The sequence below is a fragment of the Silene latifolia genome, chromosome 1, assembly GCF_048544455.1.
Source record: "Silene latifolia isolate original U9 population chromosome 1, ASM4854445v1, whole genome shotgun sequence".
NCBI lineage: Eukaryota > Viridiplantae > Streptophyta > Magnoliopsida > Caryophyllales > Caryophyllaceae > Silene > Silene latifolia.
The window spans coordinates 154296-168454 of NC_133526.1; the positions used below are offsets into that span (position 1 = coordinate 154296).

Consider the following 14159-nt stretch of genomic DNA (forward strand, 5'->3'; position numbering starts at 1 on the left):
CGGGTCCGGGTCTCGTAAATCATACCCATACTCGGACCCGATTTATTTCTTGAAGACCCATACCCAACCCATGCTCATTGGGTTTGAAAAAATGATAACCATACCCGCTCCATTAGGGTCCGACCCTAAGGGTCTGGGTCAGGTCCACGACCCACTGCCATCCCTTTTGACTCGTTTTATAATTAAAACGGATATCACCGTTTTAAATAAAAGAGTAAATTAATAATTACTCACATTTATATATTATTTTTCTAAAATTACTCTCTTTTGAAAACTTTTTAATAATTTACTCCCATAAAATGTTTTCACGTCAAAATTTGCACTCATTTGCACATTCAGGTGAAAAATCTGTTTTTAGGACCGTTTTGCCCATGTCTACTTCCCCCATTTGTACCATTATTAAAAATAAAATAAAAGAGAGTAATTTTAGAAGAGTGATTTATAAAAAGGGTGTAATTATTAATTTACTCTGAAGAAAACATACTTTCTTTTGTATTTTTATATATGTAATTCTTATTTATCGAGACACCTCATTCTCTCTCTTCAATATCTCTTAAAATATAAAGAAAAATAAGGTATTTAATGGTATAAATTTTACTCCGTATAATTTTATAAAGTTTATCGAGACACGAATTAGAGAGTGCGAATTCATCATATTTATCAAGAGGCTAATTCTTGTGCTGATTGGATGGCTGACCTCGGAGTTAAGCAATTGCAAAAACTTTGCCATGTGGACCACACTAATTTACCGACGCAAACCAAATGGGTTTGGGGTAGTGGTTGCTCACTTCATCCCTTAACCATGAGGTCAGGGGTTCGATCCCAGCCCATGGGAATGGAGCAAACTCTTTGGCCAGCCGTTTACCTCTTCGTGAGAGCACCCGCGGCGAGGGGATTATACACTGTTGTCGACGGTGGACACCCCGGTTTACACCAAAAAAAAAAAACTAATTTACCGACGCAGCTCTTTAGGTTAATTCAACATGACATCGGTGGAGTGGCTTGGCCTCGCTTTGTTCCTTTATTTCCCTTTTAGTTTTTGTTGGTCTTTCGTTCAGGTTGTAGGTTGGAAGTTATTTTCCGCTTCTCTTTACCGAAAAAAAAGAATATTCTTGTAAAAATTAAAGTCAAAGGGTTACACCGAAAAACAAAAACACCATATAAACAAATAAGGGGAAAATAGGTAACAAAAAGTATTATAAGGAGGGAAAGAAAAACTGAGCGGTCGACCCAATCGAAATCGGTTTGGATCGAGTGATTGGGGTCGGATTTGGATACGGATTTTATAAGACCCTAGTACCGTTGGCATCCATCATAAGTGGATGACTCCTCCTCATCTTTGTTTTGTTTCCGAACTGTGATACTGAAAAGGAAACAAAGAGAGAAAGAGAAAAGGAGGATGTACAACCCGTGGGACCCACCTCCCCCACCGCCGCCACCATCGGACTTCGAGTGGGGCCAACCACCCGATCAGTTTCAGTACCCACCACCTCCACCCGACTATTTCCCAGCTCCTCCATTTCTCCGCAAGAGGAAGTTCGGTATTCATTCTCTCTTCTTTCCCCCTTTTCGAATCTCTTCGTCTTACTTGAAATCAGTCTGTAGCTTTACATTTTGTTGTTATTATTATTATTATTATTATATGTTGTGTGTTTGATAGATAGGCAGCCTGTTGATATCAACGCTCCTTATGCTAAGCTTTATATCGGCCCCGTTCCCCGACACGTTTGCCAAGATGAGGTACATCTCTCTTTTTCTGCTTAATTCTCACTCAATACTACCCTTCTTTTATTCATTTCATTCATTCATGCTTGCTTGCTTGCTTGCTTAGGTTTATCATTTGTTTCAAGACTTTGGAAACGTTGTTGAGGTTGTTCTTCTCACTGATAAAAAGACTGGTCTACAGCAAGGTATTATATTACATATCTAACTCACATCACCCCTCCTTTCACTTGTTGCTACATTTCCGAATCCGTCACTGTCTTGCTCATATCTCTCTTGTTATTCAATAGAATTTTGCTTTGTCAAGTATTCATCTGTAGACGAGGCGGAGGACGCAATTCATGCTTTGCATAATCAGTTTACCTTCCCTGGGGTATGCACCTACCCATCGTCTCAACATTCTCATTCTTAACATTCTATATCTCATCTAACTCTTCTTTATTTTTTCAGGCAATGGCCTCCTTAAAAGTCAAGTATGCTGATGGAGAAAGGAAACGCCTAGGTATTTCCTCTATCCCCTTAAAAGTACATGTATGCTCATGATCTCATTTCCCTCTTTTCTTTTTTGGTGCATTATTGGTTTCGGCCTAAGCGGTTGGAAGGATGATTCATGTTAGCCGACCCCAAATCATTTTGGTACTAACACTCTTGTTGTTGTATGAACGTAATCAGTCAAGCCTATTCCTTTACCCTATAAAAAAACATGTACTTGTTCTTGCCTGTTGGCACACGGTGTGTGGTGGGGCTATTTCCCCTTTCTCTACTAAGTATGCCTTTTTGGTGTTTCTCCAATTTTGAAAGAATTTTGTGTACTAAGGTAGGCATTCCGGACTCTACCTTGCCAATTCTTGTTTGACGATGAATGGAAATACTAATTAAGGAACTACAATGACATGATACCGACATAATTAACACCTCTACCCTATCATTTCCAAAAACCCTTCTATCACTGGGATGTACGCTTATATGTGGCCTACTCTTGTGATAGTTCATAAATAAACAATTTTTGAGAGGCCTTGTTGAAAGGAGCATCGGGCCATTTCTTCAATTATTTATAAATGATAACCCAGGTAGTTAGTATAGTCATTTGATTTGTTAAACTATACTGTAGCGCTGAAGAGCCATGAATCCTCTGGCTCCATGATTAAAAGAAGACAGCCTTGTTCCTTTAATGATTTAGGTCGGATAGCATGAATAATCGTTTAAATAACTATCAGTGAAGGATTGCTTATGATGGGTAATTGTTGCATGGGTTATAGAGCTTAAAACAAGAAGAAAATAGAGGGAAGTCGTGGATGGTGGCAATTAGGAAGGGAGGGTAATAGTTACCTATTAAGTCCCTCCCTCCTAAGATAATACATTAACTCCATGAGAGTAATTGTTTCACATCATTACCATTCAATTCAACACCAAAAATTGGAAATCTTATTATATTTAACAGTTCGAATGCCATGACATTCACCACAATTATTGCTCACATATCGCACGTCAGTCCGAGAATATTCTATCACGGCGCATGCTTAAATTCTGTACATCAGGCACTCTATTCAGAGTGCATCATGCATAGAAAGTTAATGTACTAGTATCCAATTACCCTAGAGTTTCTACCTTATCAGCCATCTGGTGTAAGTCACAAGTTGAATAATACTAGTGACTGTTTTATATATAGTCTTCTTCGATCCTCATCACTTGCCCTTTTTCTGGGGTCATACATCGTCTAGGTTTGGACCACATTATGCCGCAGGATTCATCCCTTTCTAGGTCAGGTACGATCTTTTCAAGACCATAGAATTTTTTTTTATTCCACTAATGAACAAAAACTCAACATGGAACCTTTTTTTTTGCAGGGACACATTGTCTAGGTCTGGCCCAACACGATTCAACCTTTACAGGACAAGGTACTTCCTCTTTCATGCTTGAAAGAAAATGACTATTCTTGAACATCTCATGGTCTGACACACAAGTGGCTTCTTATTCTTGCCTATTTTGCCAAAAGATTGATCAACATGTTGTCGACGTTTCCACTATGAGATTAGTTCAATTTACGCTTTGCTTTTTACAGTGTCTGCAGAGATTGAGCACAAGGTGCACAAGTTGTATGTAAATGGCCTGAACAGAGATGCGTCAATAGAGGAGATTGCAGAAGTATTAGCCTCATCTCAATCATTAAATATATGATGTCAAAGCATGAAAAGTTTGAATACTACCCCCTTTATCCCATAAATATCCCCTCTTGGTTTTGATTGTCTATTATGACTATTAATTTCTCCAAATTTATGTATAATTATTAGTTCAAACTTGTTACATTTGATTACAACTATTTTCATATTATCTTACAAAAAAGTCGTAACTACAGTATATTGTGAGAAAATGACTGAAAGGTTGAATATTCAAAGTTAAAGGGGACGACATAACTGTCATGAAGGGAGTTTAATCTACCCTTACTGTTAAGTAAGTGACTATTATTTGCGTTGTGAGAAAAGCCTTTCCATGTAAAATATTGTTGGTTTGCTAGTACTCGACGAGTTAGTTATATCATTTTTTTTCTTATCGAAGTGGTTTAGCATTTGGGATTGAACTCCTTTAAGTATAGTATTCTTGTTTTTTTTTCTTTGTCAGATCTTTTCTTCATATGGAGTCGTCACTGATATTTACATCATGCGTGATGATTCGAAGCGAAGTCGTGGTTAGCTCTCTGTTTACTCATTTGATTTTTTATTTATTTAGTTTGTTGCTATTTTCATCTCTAGTTTTTAATTTCCAACATTCTTTGCTTACAGGCTGTAACTTTATTTAAATATCAGCTAAGTATCTTGGCTGAATTTGGGTCGCCAGTCTTATTTTGAAAATCATTTAAATCATCATATACATCCCCTTTTTAAAAATACGACATATATTGTACTCCCTCCTATTCTAAGTAACTCTCCCCCTTTCCTTATTCATCTATTCACAATACTCTCCCCCTTTCCTTTTTTAGTAAAGTTATATACTTATTTTAATCACCTCACCCCACAACAATACCCACAATATATGGGTTAATAAGTTTATTAATTTATTTTTATTCTGGAGCTCGAACAGCAGATCTCCTCAACGTTATCCAAGTCCATGTTCTTTTGCTGCATGTGGTGATTACGTAGGCCTTTTTTTCCTCTAAACAACTGATATTATTGTTTACTATATTGGCGTAGGATTAGGTTTTGTGGGCTTTACTCAGAAATGTATGGCGATGGCAGCAATCAACGGATTGCATGGAACTTATATGATGAGAGTAATATGCTTGTTTGTATATCAGCATTTATCTGAATCACTTACGTCGATGATTACTTACATTTTGAGTTTATTCTCCTCAGGGATGTGACAAGCCATTGGTTGTCCGCTTTGCTGATCCTAAGAAGCGAAAGAATGGAGACTTCAGGTTGTCGGGCCTCGTTTGAATTATGGTGCTTATAAAGTAAAATCACAAATATACTAAAAAAGTCGAGTTTTCACTGTTTTACTTCTATTTAAATTTATTTCATCAATGGTTGAACTAGAACTACTGCTGGCAGGCCTACTTTGCATTCGGCTGACACTCGACGGGATAATGTGTCCAATGCTATACATCTAGTAAGTTATGGGACCAGTCACACACCTGAGTTTGCTGTTGCAATGAATTGATCATTTTTTCTAACCTTTATGTTTAGGGTTTTTTTTGGTCATAAACTACCTTATATTTAAGGGTATTAGTAAAAAGACTACCTTAGTATTATTTTTTTAGACTACCTTTTTTCTTTGGTAAAAAACTACCTATGCTGAAAATCCGGCGAGATTTAATAAGTTTATCTACATTAACCTGTCTAACTGAAATTCAGACAAGCAAAAGTTATGTTTACATATTTCATTAATAACTACGAACATCTAACTAAAGTTAAGTGTATTACATCATGGCTTCCCGAAATCGATCCTAAGCAAAATTAGAACAAGAAACGAGTCGTGAGGTAGGTTAAAGTCGGAAAACTGACCAAATTTGTCTAGACTCTTAGAATAGGTAGTTATCGACCAAAGGTAAAGAAAACAAAGGTAATCGAAAACAAAAGAAATAATGTAAGGTAGTCTTGTACAAATTCCTTATAAGGTTGTCTTTGACAAAAAAACCCTTATATGTTCATCTTGTATAAGATTCTGTTTTGCCTTTTCAAATATTTACGGGTAGCATTTTAGTCTACCTGCTGGTGATTCACTCTTTAATTGGAATGGATAATCAGCTTTTCTTAGGTTTTTCCTTCTTTTTTATATTTTGTTGAGGAGTACTATGTTGGTTTTTTTTTAAGATAATGGGTTAGCTGACGAATTTTGGAGTGTGGAAGTCTAGGGCGGTCAAGATTAGGATTTTGTTCTTTTCACTTCTCCAGCCGCTTGTTTAGAAATGCTCAATAACCAATACTGATGTCAAGTAGATTTTACTGCCTAGTTGGTGTTCCTTGTCTGATATTGTGTTTATATGGCCGTGGCTCACTGAGGCAATTATTTTTTTTATCTTGCATTATGGATTTGCAAGCCTCGTAACTATCTTTTGTGCTTTCTTTGAAGAATTTGTGTGAGCTCCTTTGATATTTCCCTGACCATGATGTGGGTTTAACAGATTGAAAGAATGACATAATTGTCAGACCAGTCTGTCTGTTTCCGGGGCTATTTTTTGTAGGATTTCCAATCCCTCATGTTCACCAATCAATTTTTTGTCACTAGATTTTACCAGAGTTTTTGCCCTCTTTGTTGCCATTTCTTGAATCTTAGTTGTTTAGATTGACTTCAACGAATTTATTTATTGATTGTGGAGAGTAAATTAAAATCTTATCCCTGCAGGGAAATTCGGCAACGTGCTCAAAATTAAATTCCTCAGGAGAACAAGGTGACACCAACTGTTTAGTGGCAAATCAGTTAGGCTCTCCACCTCATGAATCAAAGCGAATTGTAACTGTGAACCCATTTTCGCCTTCACGGTTGTCTCAGATGTCATTGCAAGAGCCAGAGACTTTGCAGGTGTGTTCCCGGTAGTAAATATTAATGGATTTTTAGGCTCACTTAGCACACTAAGTTTGAACATCAATTGGTAGGATAGCACTGGATTCATGAAGTCACAATATGAAACATTCATTATGTCTTTATGAACATTAATTCTAGGTTGATTTGTTTGTATTTTGATTTGTAGTCACCCAAGAATTGTACAGACTCTGAGCTGAACTCAGCTAAGCTGTCTTGTGGACATGGTTCTTTGGGTCTATCGGAAAAAGATTACTCGGCAGCATTTGAGGGATGTGATTGGAGCGAACACATCTGTCCAGATGGAAACAAGTATTACTTCAACCGTGTGACCTCTGAAAGCAGGGTAACTGTTAACTTTCCTAACTTTACCTTGTTTCTTTGTCCTTTCGACTTTGCTATACTGGTTAATAAACCTTTCTGAAAATATCTAGTGGGAAAAGCCAGAGGAGTTTGCCATCTGTGAGCAGAAGTTACAAAATCTATCTCACAGAGAACCTCATGCTTCTTCGACTTTAGAGGCTCTTCCTAATGTAAATGAGCACATTGAAGCAGTACAAGCTGAGAGGGAAACCTGTGAGCTCGAGAAAGCCCATTTGAAAGTGTCATGTGCAGTGGTTAGTGCTCTTTACGACCCTTGATTCATACTCCGTAAGTGTTTATGTCGGCGATGAGGGATTTATGAATTTTCTTTTTCGTTCGTCACAACACATTTCTGCTTTCGGGAACTTTTATGACCGACTTGACTATGATTGTGCACTGATGTTCGCTAACTAAACGAATGGTGACATTGTGATGCAATACATATTGACAATATTTTATATAAATTAATATATCCTGTATTAAGTTGGAAAAATGATTATTAATCCGTATAATATAATTAATTATTGAAACTACTTTGTCGTGTCAGTTTTTTTGCTTTTCCTTTTTGTTGTCTTTCATGGCTTGAAGATTTTGAGGCTTATACGTGTATGTAATTCGTAATTAGTACTCCGAATAAGGTTTCACTGTTGATATGTATATGTGTATGGTGTAGGAACACAGTCATGAAGTTGCACCAGTTGAACCAAACTCAGTTGGCGAAGCAACTTTTGTTCAATAGGTAAAATTTTCACGTCTCTTTATACTGTTACTGCTATTGGTAATTCCTTGAATGCTTAGAGTACTGTGAATCTCTTTGCTCCCCCACGCCCAGATTTATCAGCTTGTCTCCCTTGTCGACCATGCTTGAGGCAGGCTACTGAACCGGCCATCCCAGAGAGCATTTGATGACTTAAATGCCTGTCGAAATAACTGTCTCAGACTAATGCCTTCTGCTCTACTCATCCTTGCCTAGCACAGAGTATTATGGAGAACATTGTGTCAAGGGAAAACGTAAAGTACCCGATTAGTATCAGTTGACTATCGCAACTTTGTCGAGAGGCATTTATGGAATTCTAGTGAAGACCCCTTGATGTTCCTGAGAGCTGAGACTCTGAGTTACCTCCGTCATTTGATTAACTTTCCTAGATAATGCGGAACTCTTGACTAGTAGTTGTGGATCATGCTCATTGTTAGTTGTAACATACTTGTGTAGCTATCAAACCCAACTTTTGTATCATTTGATGGGCAGCTTACCCTAAGCTTGTTTCATCTGTGTATTTACTCCTGCGTGCAAAAGTGTCGGTCTTTTTTTAGCGACTTGTTTATGTCCTCTAACTTCTACCACGGAACTGCTCACCTTAGACTGACAAAATTACATGCATGTTTGTTTACATTGTTTCTTGTTTGGTCGTTCTAACAAGTTGGTTTCCCGAGTATAATCCCTACGGAGTACTATTTTAGGCCAGTTTTGGCGACATAAATTGGATAAATAGGCCCATACCTGCCTTTGTAGGGAAATGGGCCCACATTATTCACAAGGTTGGTTTATTTGTACATCATTTAGTCCTTTAATATAAAAAGAACTCTTAAAGAGTAGGTCCTATGAGAGACGGTTTTAATAAATGTATTGGCACAAAAAGTAATTAAACGCGTACGTTTAATAATATAAAATCGTTTAGAGCTATGATAAAATGAATAAGTTTGTTATAAAAGTTATGTTTTTACCAAATGAAAGAATTATTTTGAGTGACGGTAAATAATGAAAGGGTTGGGAAAAAATCATAATTCTATGTTTGGGAACCTTGAATTGAAATTGAATTCCAGAATTGAAATATTTCAAGTGTTTGGGAACCCCTAGAATTTGGAATTGGAATTGACTCAATTCCTTATCAATTCCAAGCTAGTTAAAATTTGGGGTTCTCAAATACCTACCATATACTAGTCATTTCAATTCCATGACTTCTTACGTTTTATTTTGTGACGCAAATTTCGTCACAATATTTTTATTTATGATATTTTTTTCGATCGCAAATATTTTTCGAGACAATATTTAATTTTTTCAAATATAAAACATCCAACGGTCTCGACCCATACCTGTCTCGCCCAAATTCAATTCCAATTCCAATTCCAATTCCAATTCCACGGGTTTCCCAAATGTAATTTTGGAATTGGATTTGGAATTGAATTCAAACATTTCAATTTCTACAATTGAAATTATGGAAATGAAATCAATTTCGTTTATCCAAACACTACCTAAAGGAATTTGGAAAAATTTGGTCTCTCAATTACACGGCGAGACTTGAGAGATTGTATTTTATAAGTGGTGAACTCGTGATCAGTTCAATCTATTTAGATTAACAATGCACTTGAAACATTAAGAAGCGAAGTCTATCATCAAGTTTACAATATTTGTACTACGTAACAAATGGAAAGGACAAAACAGAAGGAATGCACTTGAAACATTAAGAAGCGAAGTCTATCATCAAGTCTACAATATTTGTACTACGTAACAAATGGAAAGGACAAAACAGAAGGAATTCACCAATTGCTATGCATATATTAAGCTCAATTTCCCAGACAAACACATGCAAAACCTAACCCTAATCCTAAACAACACCTATTCTCCTAAACAGAAGGAATTCACCAATTACTCTTCCTCTTTTGCTTGCTTTCTTGCATTAATTATCCTTTTTCCCTTTGTATCTTCACTTGTTCCTCTATTGTATTTGTATACAAGCCACTAGCACATGTAGGCTGTACCTACTCACTCCTATTCATTATGATGTTACACATTGTTTTTTGGATAGTTTTTAAGAGAATTGAGATTTGGCTTATTCTTTATCAACGTTTGGCTTTACCATTAACCATTAGTACAAGGTAATCAAATGATTATTAAGACGCAGAAAATACTTGTGTGTCTGCCCTTGGAGTACAAGGTAATCAAATGATTATTAAGACGCAGAAAATACTTGTGTGTCACTGTAGCTTATCATAACTCATAAATACTAGTCTTATTCTTTATCAATCAACGTTTGGCTTTACCATTAACCATTAGTAGCCAATTTAGACAGGAAAATTAACCATTAGTAGCGAATTTGACAAATTACACTAAATAAACAAAAGAAAGTAATGTCAATGGGTACTACTACTACTACTAGAGTGAAATTTACAATGAAGTTTTTAGTATTTGTGAAGGCGAAACTAGGGAGTAGTAGAGAGATTAGACTACCTAGGATGAGTAATTTAAGAGAGTAAAAATATTACTGAACCAAGTCAGCTATAACTATAAGTGAAGGAACAATGTCTTGAATAAAGATATGATAATCTATCTACTAACAGTGGTCTTGCTGGTTGTTGAAAAAACAAGGAACAATGTCTTCAAGTAAGCCATTGTCAGTACTGAAAGCAGTAGCAGCATTACGCCTTTGTTGGGCAGACAACATAGGACAGCTTGTACTACTATTTTGTGACCACATATTTCCAAATTGGTTCATCTGATGAGGTACCACCATGCTATTCACATTATTAATATTGTTCATTTGATGAAGATGTTGCAATAATAAACTCGATGAGTTGTTATTACTGATTTGCATAGCAGGCAGCATATAGGAGGCGGCAGAGGCAGAGGTTGCTGCACCTACACCGGAGAGCGGCATCATACCACGCGGTAGGATAGTGCAGGGGTGAGTGTGTTGGCCTTCATAGGTAGTCACTACTATGGAAGGATCATTTAGTAACCTCTCCACTCTCTTCTTTACATTACATGATGTGCTTGTGCACCGGTAGTAACTCCTGTCACCATTTTAATGAGGTAGGTAAATTGATTGGAGGGATGACACTGAATTTAATGAGGTAAATTGATTGGAGGAACAAGTAAATAATGTAAAAAGTAGTAAAATGAAAGGAAAGGGGGTGTGATAAGTGATACTACCTTGGAAAAGGGCTGTTTTTGACAGCCTTTTGACCGTACTTTCTCCAACGATAACCATCTTCTAAATGATCAACTTCACTCTTTGTCATGAACGCAACTCTTGCTTCCCTCTCCCGCTTCTCTTTTGTCGTCTTTTTCTCATTTCTCCTTCTTTTTTTTTATTAAATAATATTAAAGGAAGGTTCTTCCGTCAGAAAATATACAACTCATAGTCATACAAATTAAAACATTATATTATACAGTAATTAATTAATTAATTATATAGGGAAATGATGCAGAAAACAAAGGACTATCATCTTACTGCAATGATCCAAGACATACATATGGACTGACTGACACTAGTACCACTAATAATCTGCTTATTATAAATAAAGATTATTATTTGTACCGACAAATCTTGATATAATTCCAAAATAAAATCCCGCTTTTCACGTTTTTGTCATACTCCTACACATTTCATGACTCACACAATCCCAGATCAAGGAAACATACATAATTACATACATACATACATACATACATACATACATACATACATGTCTTTATGTCTTAAGTGTGAAACGGGTATGTACAAAGGAGGGAGGGCGAGGGAGGTGACTTACTGTTTCTTAGCTTGTGGTGGTCCATCTTCCTCTTGTTCATCATTAGAAGCAGAGGAAATAGAAGACGAGTTTGGTGTCCCCGCATTATTATTATTATTATTATTATTATTATTATTATTATTAAGCACTTCTGAAGATTCCGGAGTAGGGAAAGCTTCAACCTTGTTAATCATATCTTCTTCCTTAGTATCATTATCATTATTATTATCATTAATGATAGTACTAAAGAGACAAGGGTTAATGTTAATCATATCTTGCATACCTAATAACTCCATAAACCCAACTGCTGCTGCTGCTGCTGCTGCTGTTGATGTTGTTGTTGATGTTGTTGATGATGATGATGGTTGTAATAATGAAGGGTCATTTTGTGTTAAATACTTGTACTTGGAATCACCCATTATTAAACTCTCAATCTTCACAGCTTCACCACCTTGTTTTGTTTCCATGTTTTATTTATTTTAAAAAAAAAAAGGTAACAAGGATGATAATGTTGTTTTTATCTTGTTTCAAATGAGACAATTATATGTCTCTTCCTCTTACAAGGATTAATAATAAATTAGGAAAACAGATATCAAATGAAAGGGACTCTTTTTGTATGAGACAGACAAAGAGTTTTGGATTCTAGGACCAACGCGTTTCTTACTAATATACAAGTAATTGTCTTTTTTTATACACTACGAAGTACTTCTCATTTATTTTAAACTAGGGTTATTAGCTTCATTAACAACATAGGACTTTAACTAAATACTACGTACATCTTCGTATATATGGAGTAGTTACTATATAATAAAAAGAAGTTCTTCCATACAAATAACGTTGCTCAATGCTACTTTAAAGATATTTTTATCTTCGAATAGAGACATTTTATGCGTCTTAATTTCAGACGTTTGTAATCATAATTTACCCTCTCTGATTAAAATTTTGAAGATGTCCCTTATTCATGGGGACAAGTGGAGATTGTGTATGGAGTTAGGAGTATAGTAGATGTTCATTTATGATAATTGTAGGCTTAGTAGCTCGATTGTGGAAAGGGACAGTTGACTGAAAAATGATACGGAGTACTACTAGGAATACAAAAACAAAAAAAATAATGAAATACGTGGCGTAAGTGGCATTAAATGCTGCGACGAGAGTGTTTGGTCGACGGACGGAAGGTGATGATGGTCACATACTCACACCCGTCCCCTTTCATACTTGTTGTTTACTATTCTACCTTTGACCATCATAATAAGTTGATAACTCTACTCATCTACCTACGTAATAGGGATTTGGGCCTCTTCTGCACCAGTCCGTCTCATTATAGTTATAGACGGATAATGGTTCTCTCACAAAATTAAAGTGGGAGAACAAGTGGGGGTATCCATTTCCCACACACTTACACTACCCACCTTTATTTGTGAGAGAGACACTATCCGTCTATAACTATAGACGGATAGTATCCGTCTATAATGAGAATTTGTGCTTCTGCTCCCACATTTGGGCTATACTTTTTCAGCTAATAGCTTCTCAATTTCATTCTTGCCTATCCTAACATCTTTTTCAACACGCTAATATTCATCGAGATAAATAGCAATGTCATACGATGAAGTTATGGGAGCGGGTAATCGAGCAGAGGCTTAGGAGATGTGTAGACATCTCGGAAAATCAATTTGGATTTATGCCCGGGAGATCGACTATGGGTGCGATTTTTATCATGAGGCAGTTGATGGAATACCATCGGGACAAGAAGAAGGACTTACATATGGTTTTTATTGACTTGGAAAAGGCATATGATAGAGTACCAAGAGAAGTACTTTGGTGGGCTTTGGCGAGAAAGGGTGTGTCGCGAAAATATATTGACCTCATAAAGGACATGTATGAGGGGGCTAGTGCAAGTGTTCGCACTAATGTTGGGAGAACGGAAGAATTTCCTATTACCACCGGGGTGCATCAAGGTTCCGCTCTTAGTCCTTTTATCTTTGCTATAGTTATGGACGAGTTGACAAGGGATATTCAGGACGACATCCCTTGGTGTATGATGTTTGCTGATGATATTGTGCTGATTGATGAGACAAAAGAGGGGGTGGAGAGAAAGTTGGAATTGTGGAGGCAGACTTTAGAGACTCGTAGGTTCAGGCTCAGCAGGAGTAAGACTGAGTATCTGAGGTGTCAGTTCACTAAGGTGGCGGGGTTGAGATCGACAGAGGCAGGGAGTATTATTTTCGATGGGAATGTTGTTGAGGGTTCGGATTTCTTCAGATATCTAAGATCTATTATTCAAAAAGATGGGGAGTTAGATGAAGATGTGGCTCACAGAATTAAAGCGGGATGGTTGGAATGGAATAGTGCTTCAGGGTTTCTATGCGATAAAGATATGCCCCAAAGATTAAAGGGAAAATTTTATCGCACGGCAATTAGGCCTGCCCTACTTTACGGCTCCGAGTGTTGGGCCGTGAAGCATTGTCACATTCAAAAGATGAGTGTGGCGGAGATGCGCATGTTGAGGTGGATGTGCGGACATACAAGGAAAGATCGGTTAAGGA

General features: G+C 36.8%; 2 protein-coding genes across 11 annotated transcripts; one reads left to right on the plus strand and one right to left on the minus strand.

The window, feature by feature from the left end:
* The first annotated feature begins 1227 nt into the window (after nucleotides 1-1227).
* On the plus strand, nucleotides 1228-8416 carry LOC141591274 (uncharacterized). Of its 9 annotated transcripts, none has more exons than XM_074411639.1 (17): nucleotides 1228-1541; nucleotides 1661-1740; nucleotides 1832-1910; nucleotides 2013-2095; nucleotides 2173-2224; nucleotides 3444-3488; nucleotides 3570-3620; nucleotides 3785-3867; nucleotides 4342-4408; nucleotides 4911-4990; nucleotides 5073-5137; nucleotides 5271-5328; nucleotides 6565-6741; nucleotides 6911-7087; nucleotides 7176-7358; nucleotides 7778-7843; nucleotides 8083-8416. In XM_074411639.1, exons 1-16 carry the CDS (start codon nucleotides 1400-1402, stop codon nucleotides 7841-7843), a joined length of 1488 nt encoding a protein of 495 aa, XP_074267740.1. In that variant the 5' UTR covers nucleotides 1228-1399; the 3' UTR covers nucleotides 8083-8416. The 9 variants fall into 9 exon arrangements, 7 of the variants coding, with proteins under 7 accessions (XP_074267740.1, XP_074267747.1, XP_074267716.1 ...); XR_012520810.1 differs by having other exon boundaries at nucleotides 1307-1541; nucleotides 7176-7392; nucleotides 7937-8416; XR_012520811.1 differs by having other exon boundaries at nucleotides 1307-1541; nucleotides 7176-7392.
* Nucleotides 8417-10231: 1815 nt separating this feature from the next.
* LOC141591139 (uncharacterized) lies at nucleotides 10232-12256 on the minus strand. 2 transcript variants are annotated; one of them, XM_074411556.1, is made up of 3 exons: nucleotides 11638-12256; nucleotides 11036-11182; nucleotides 10232-10896 (listed from the first exon to the last, which is right to left on the minus strand). In XM_074411556.1, the coding sequence occupies exons 1-3, from the start codon at nucleotides 12081-12083 to the stop codon at nucleotides 10437-10439; spliced, it is 1053 nt and encodes a 350-aa protein (XP_074267657.1). In that variant the 5' UTR covers nucleotides 12084-12256; the 3' UTR covers nucleotides 10232-10436. The 2 variants fall into 2 exon arrangements, with proteins under 2 accessions (XP_074267657.1, XP_074267653.1); XM_074411552.1 differs by having other exon boundaries at nucleotides 11036-11185.
* Between the last annotated feature and the right edge of the window lie 1903 nt (nucleotides 12257-14159).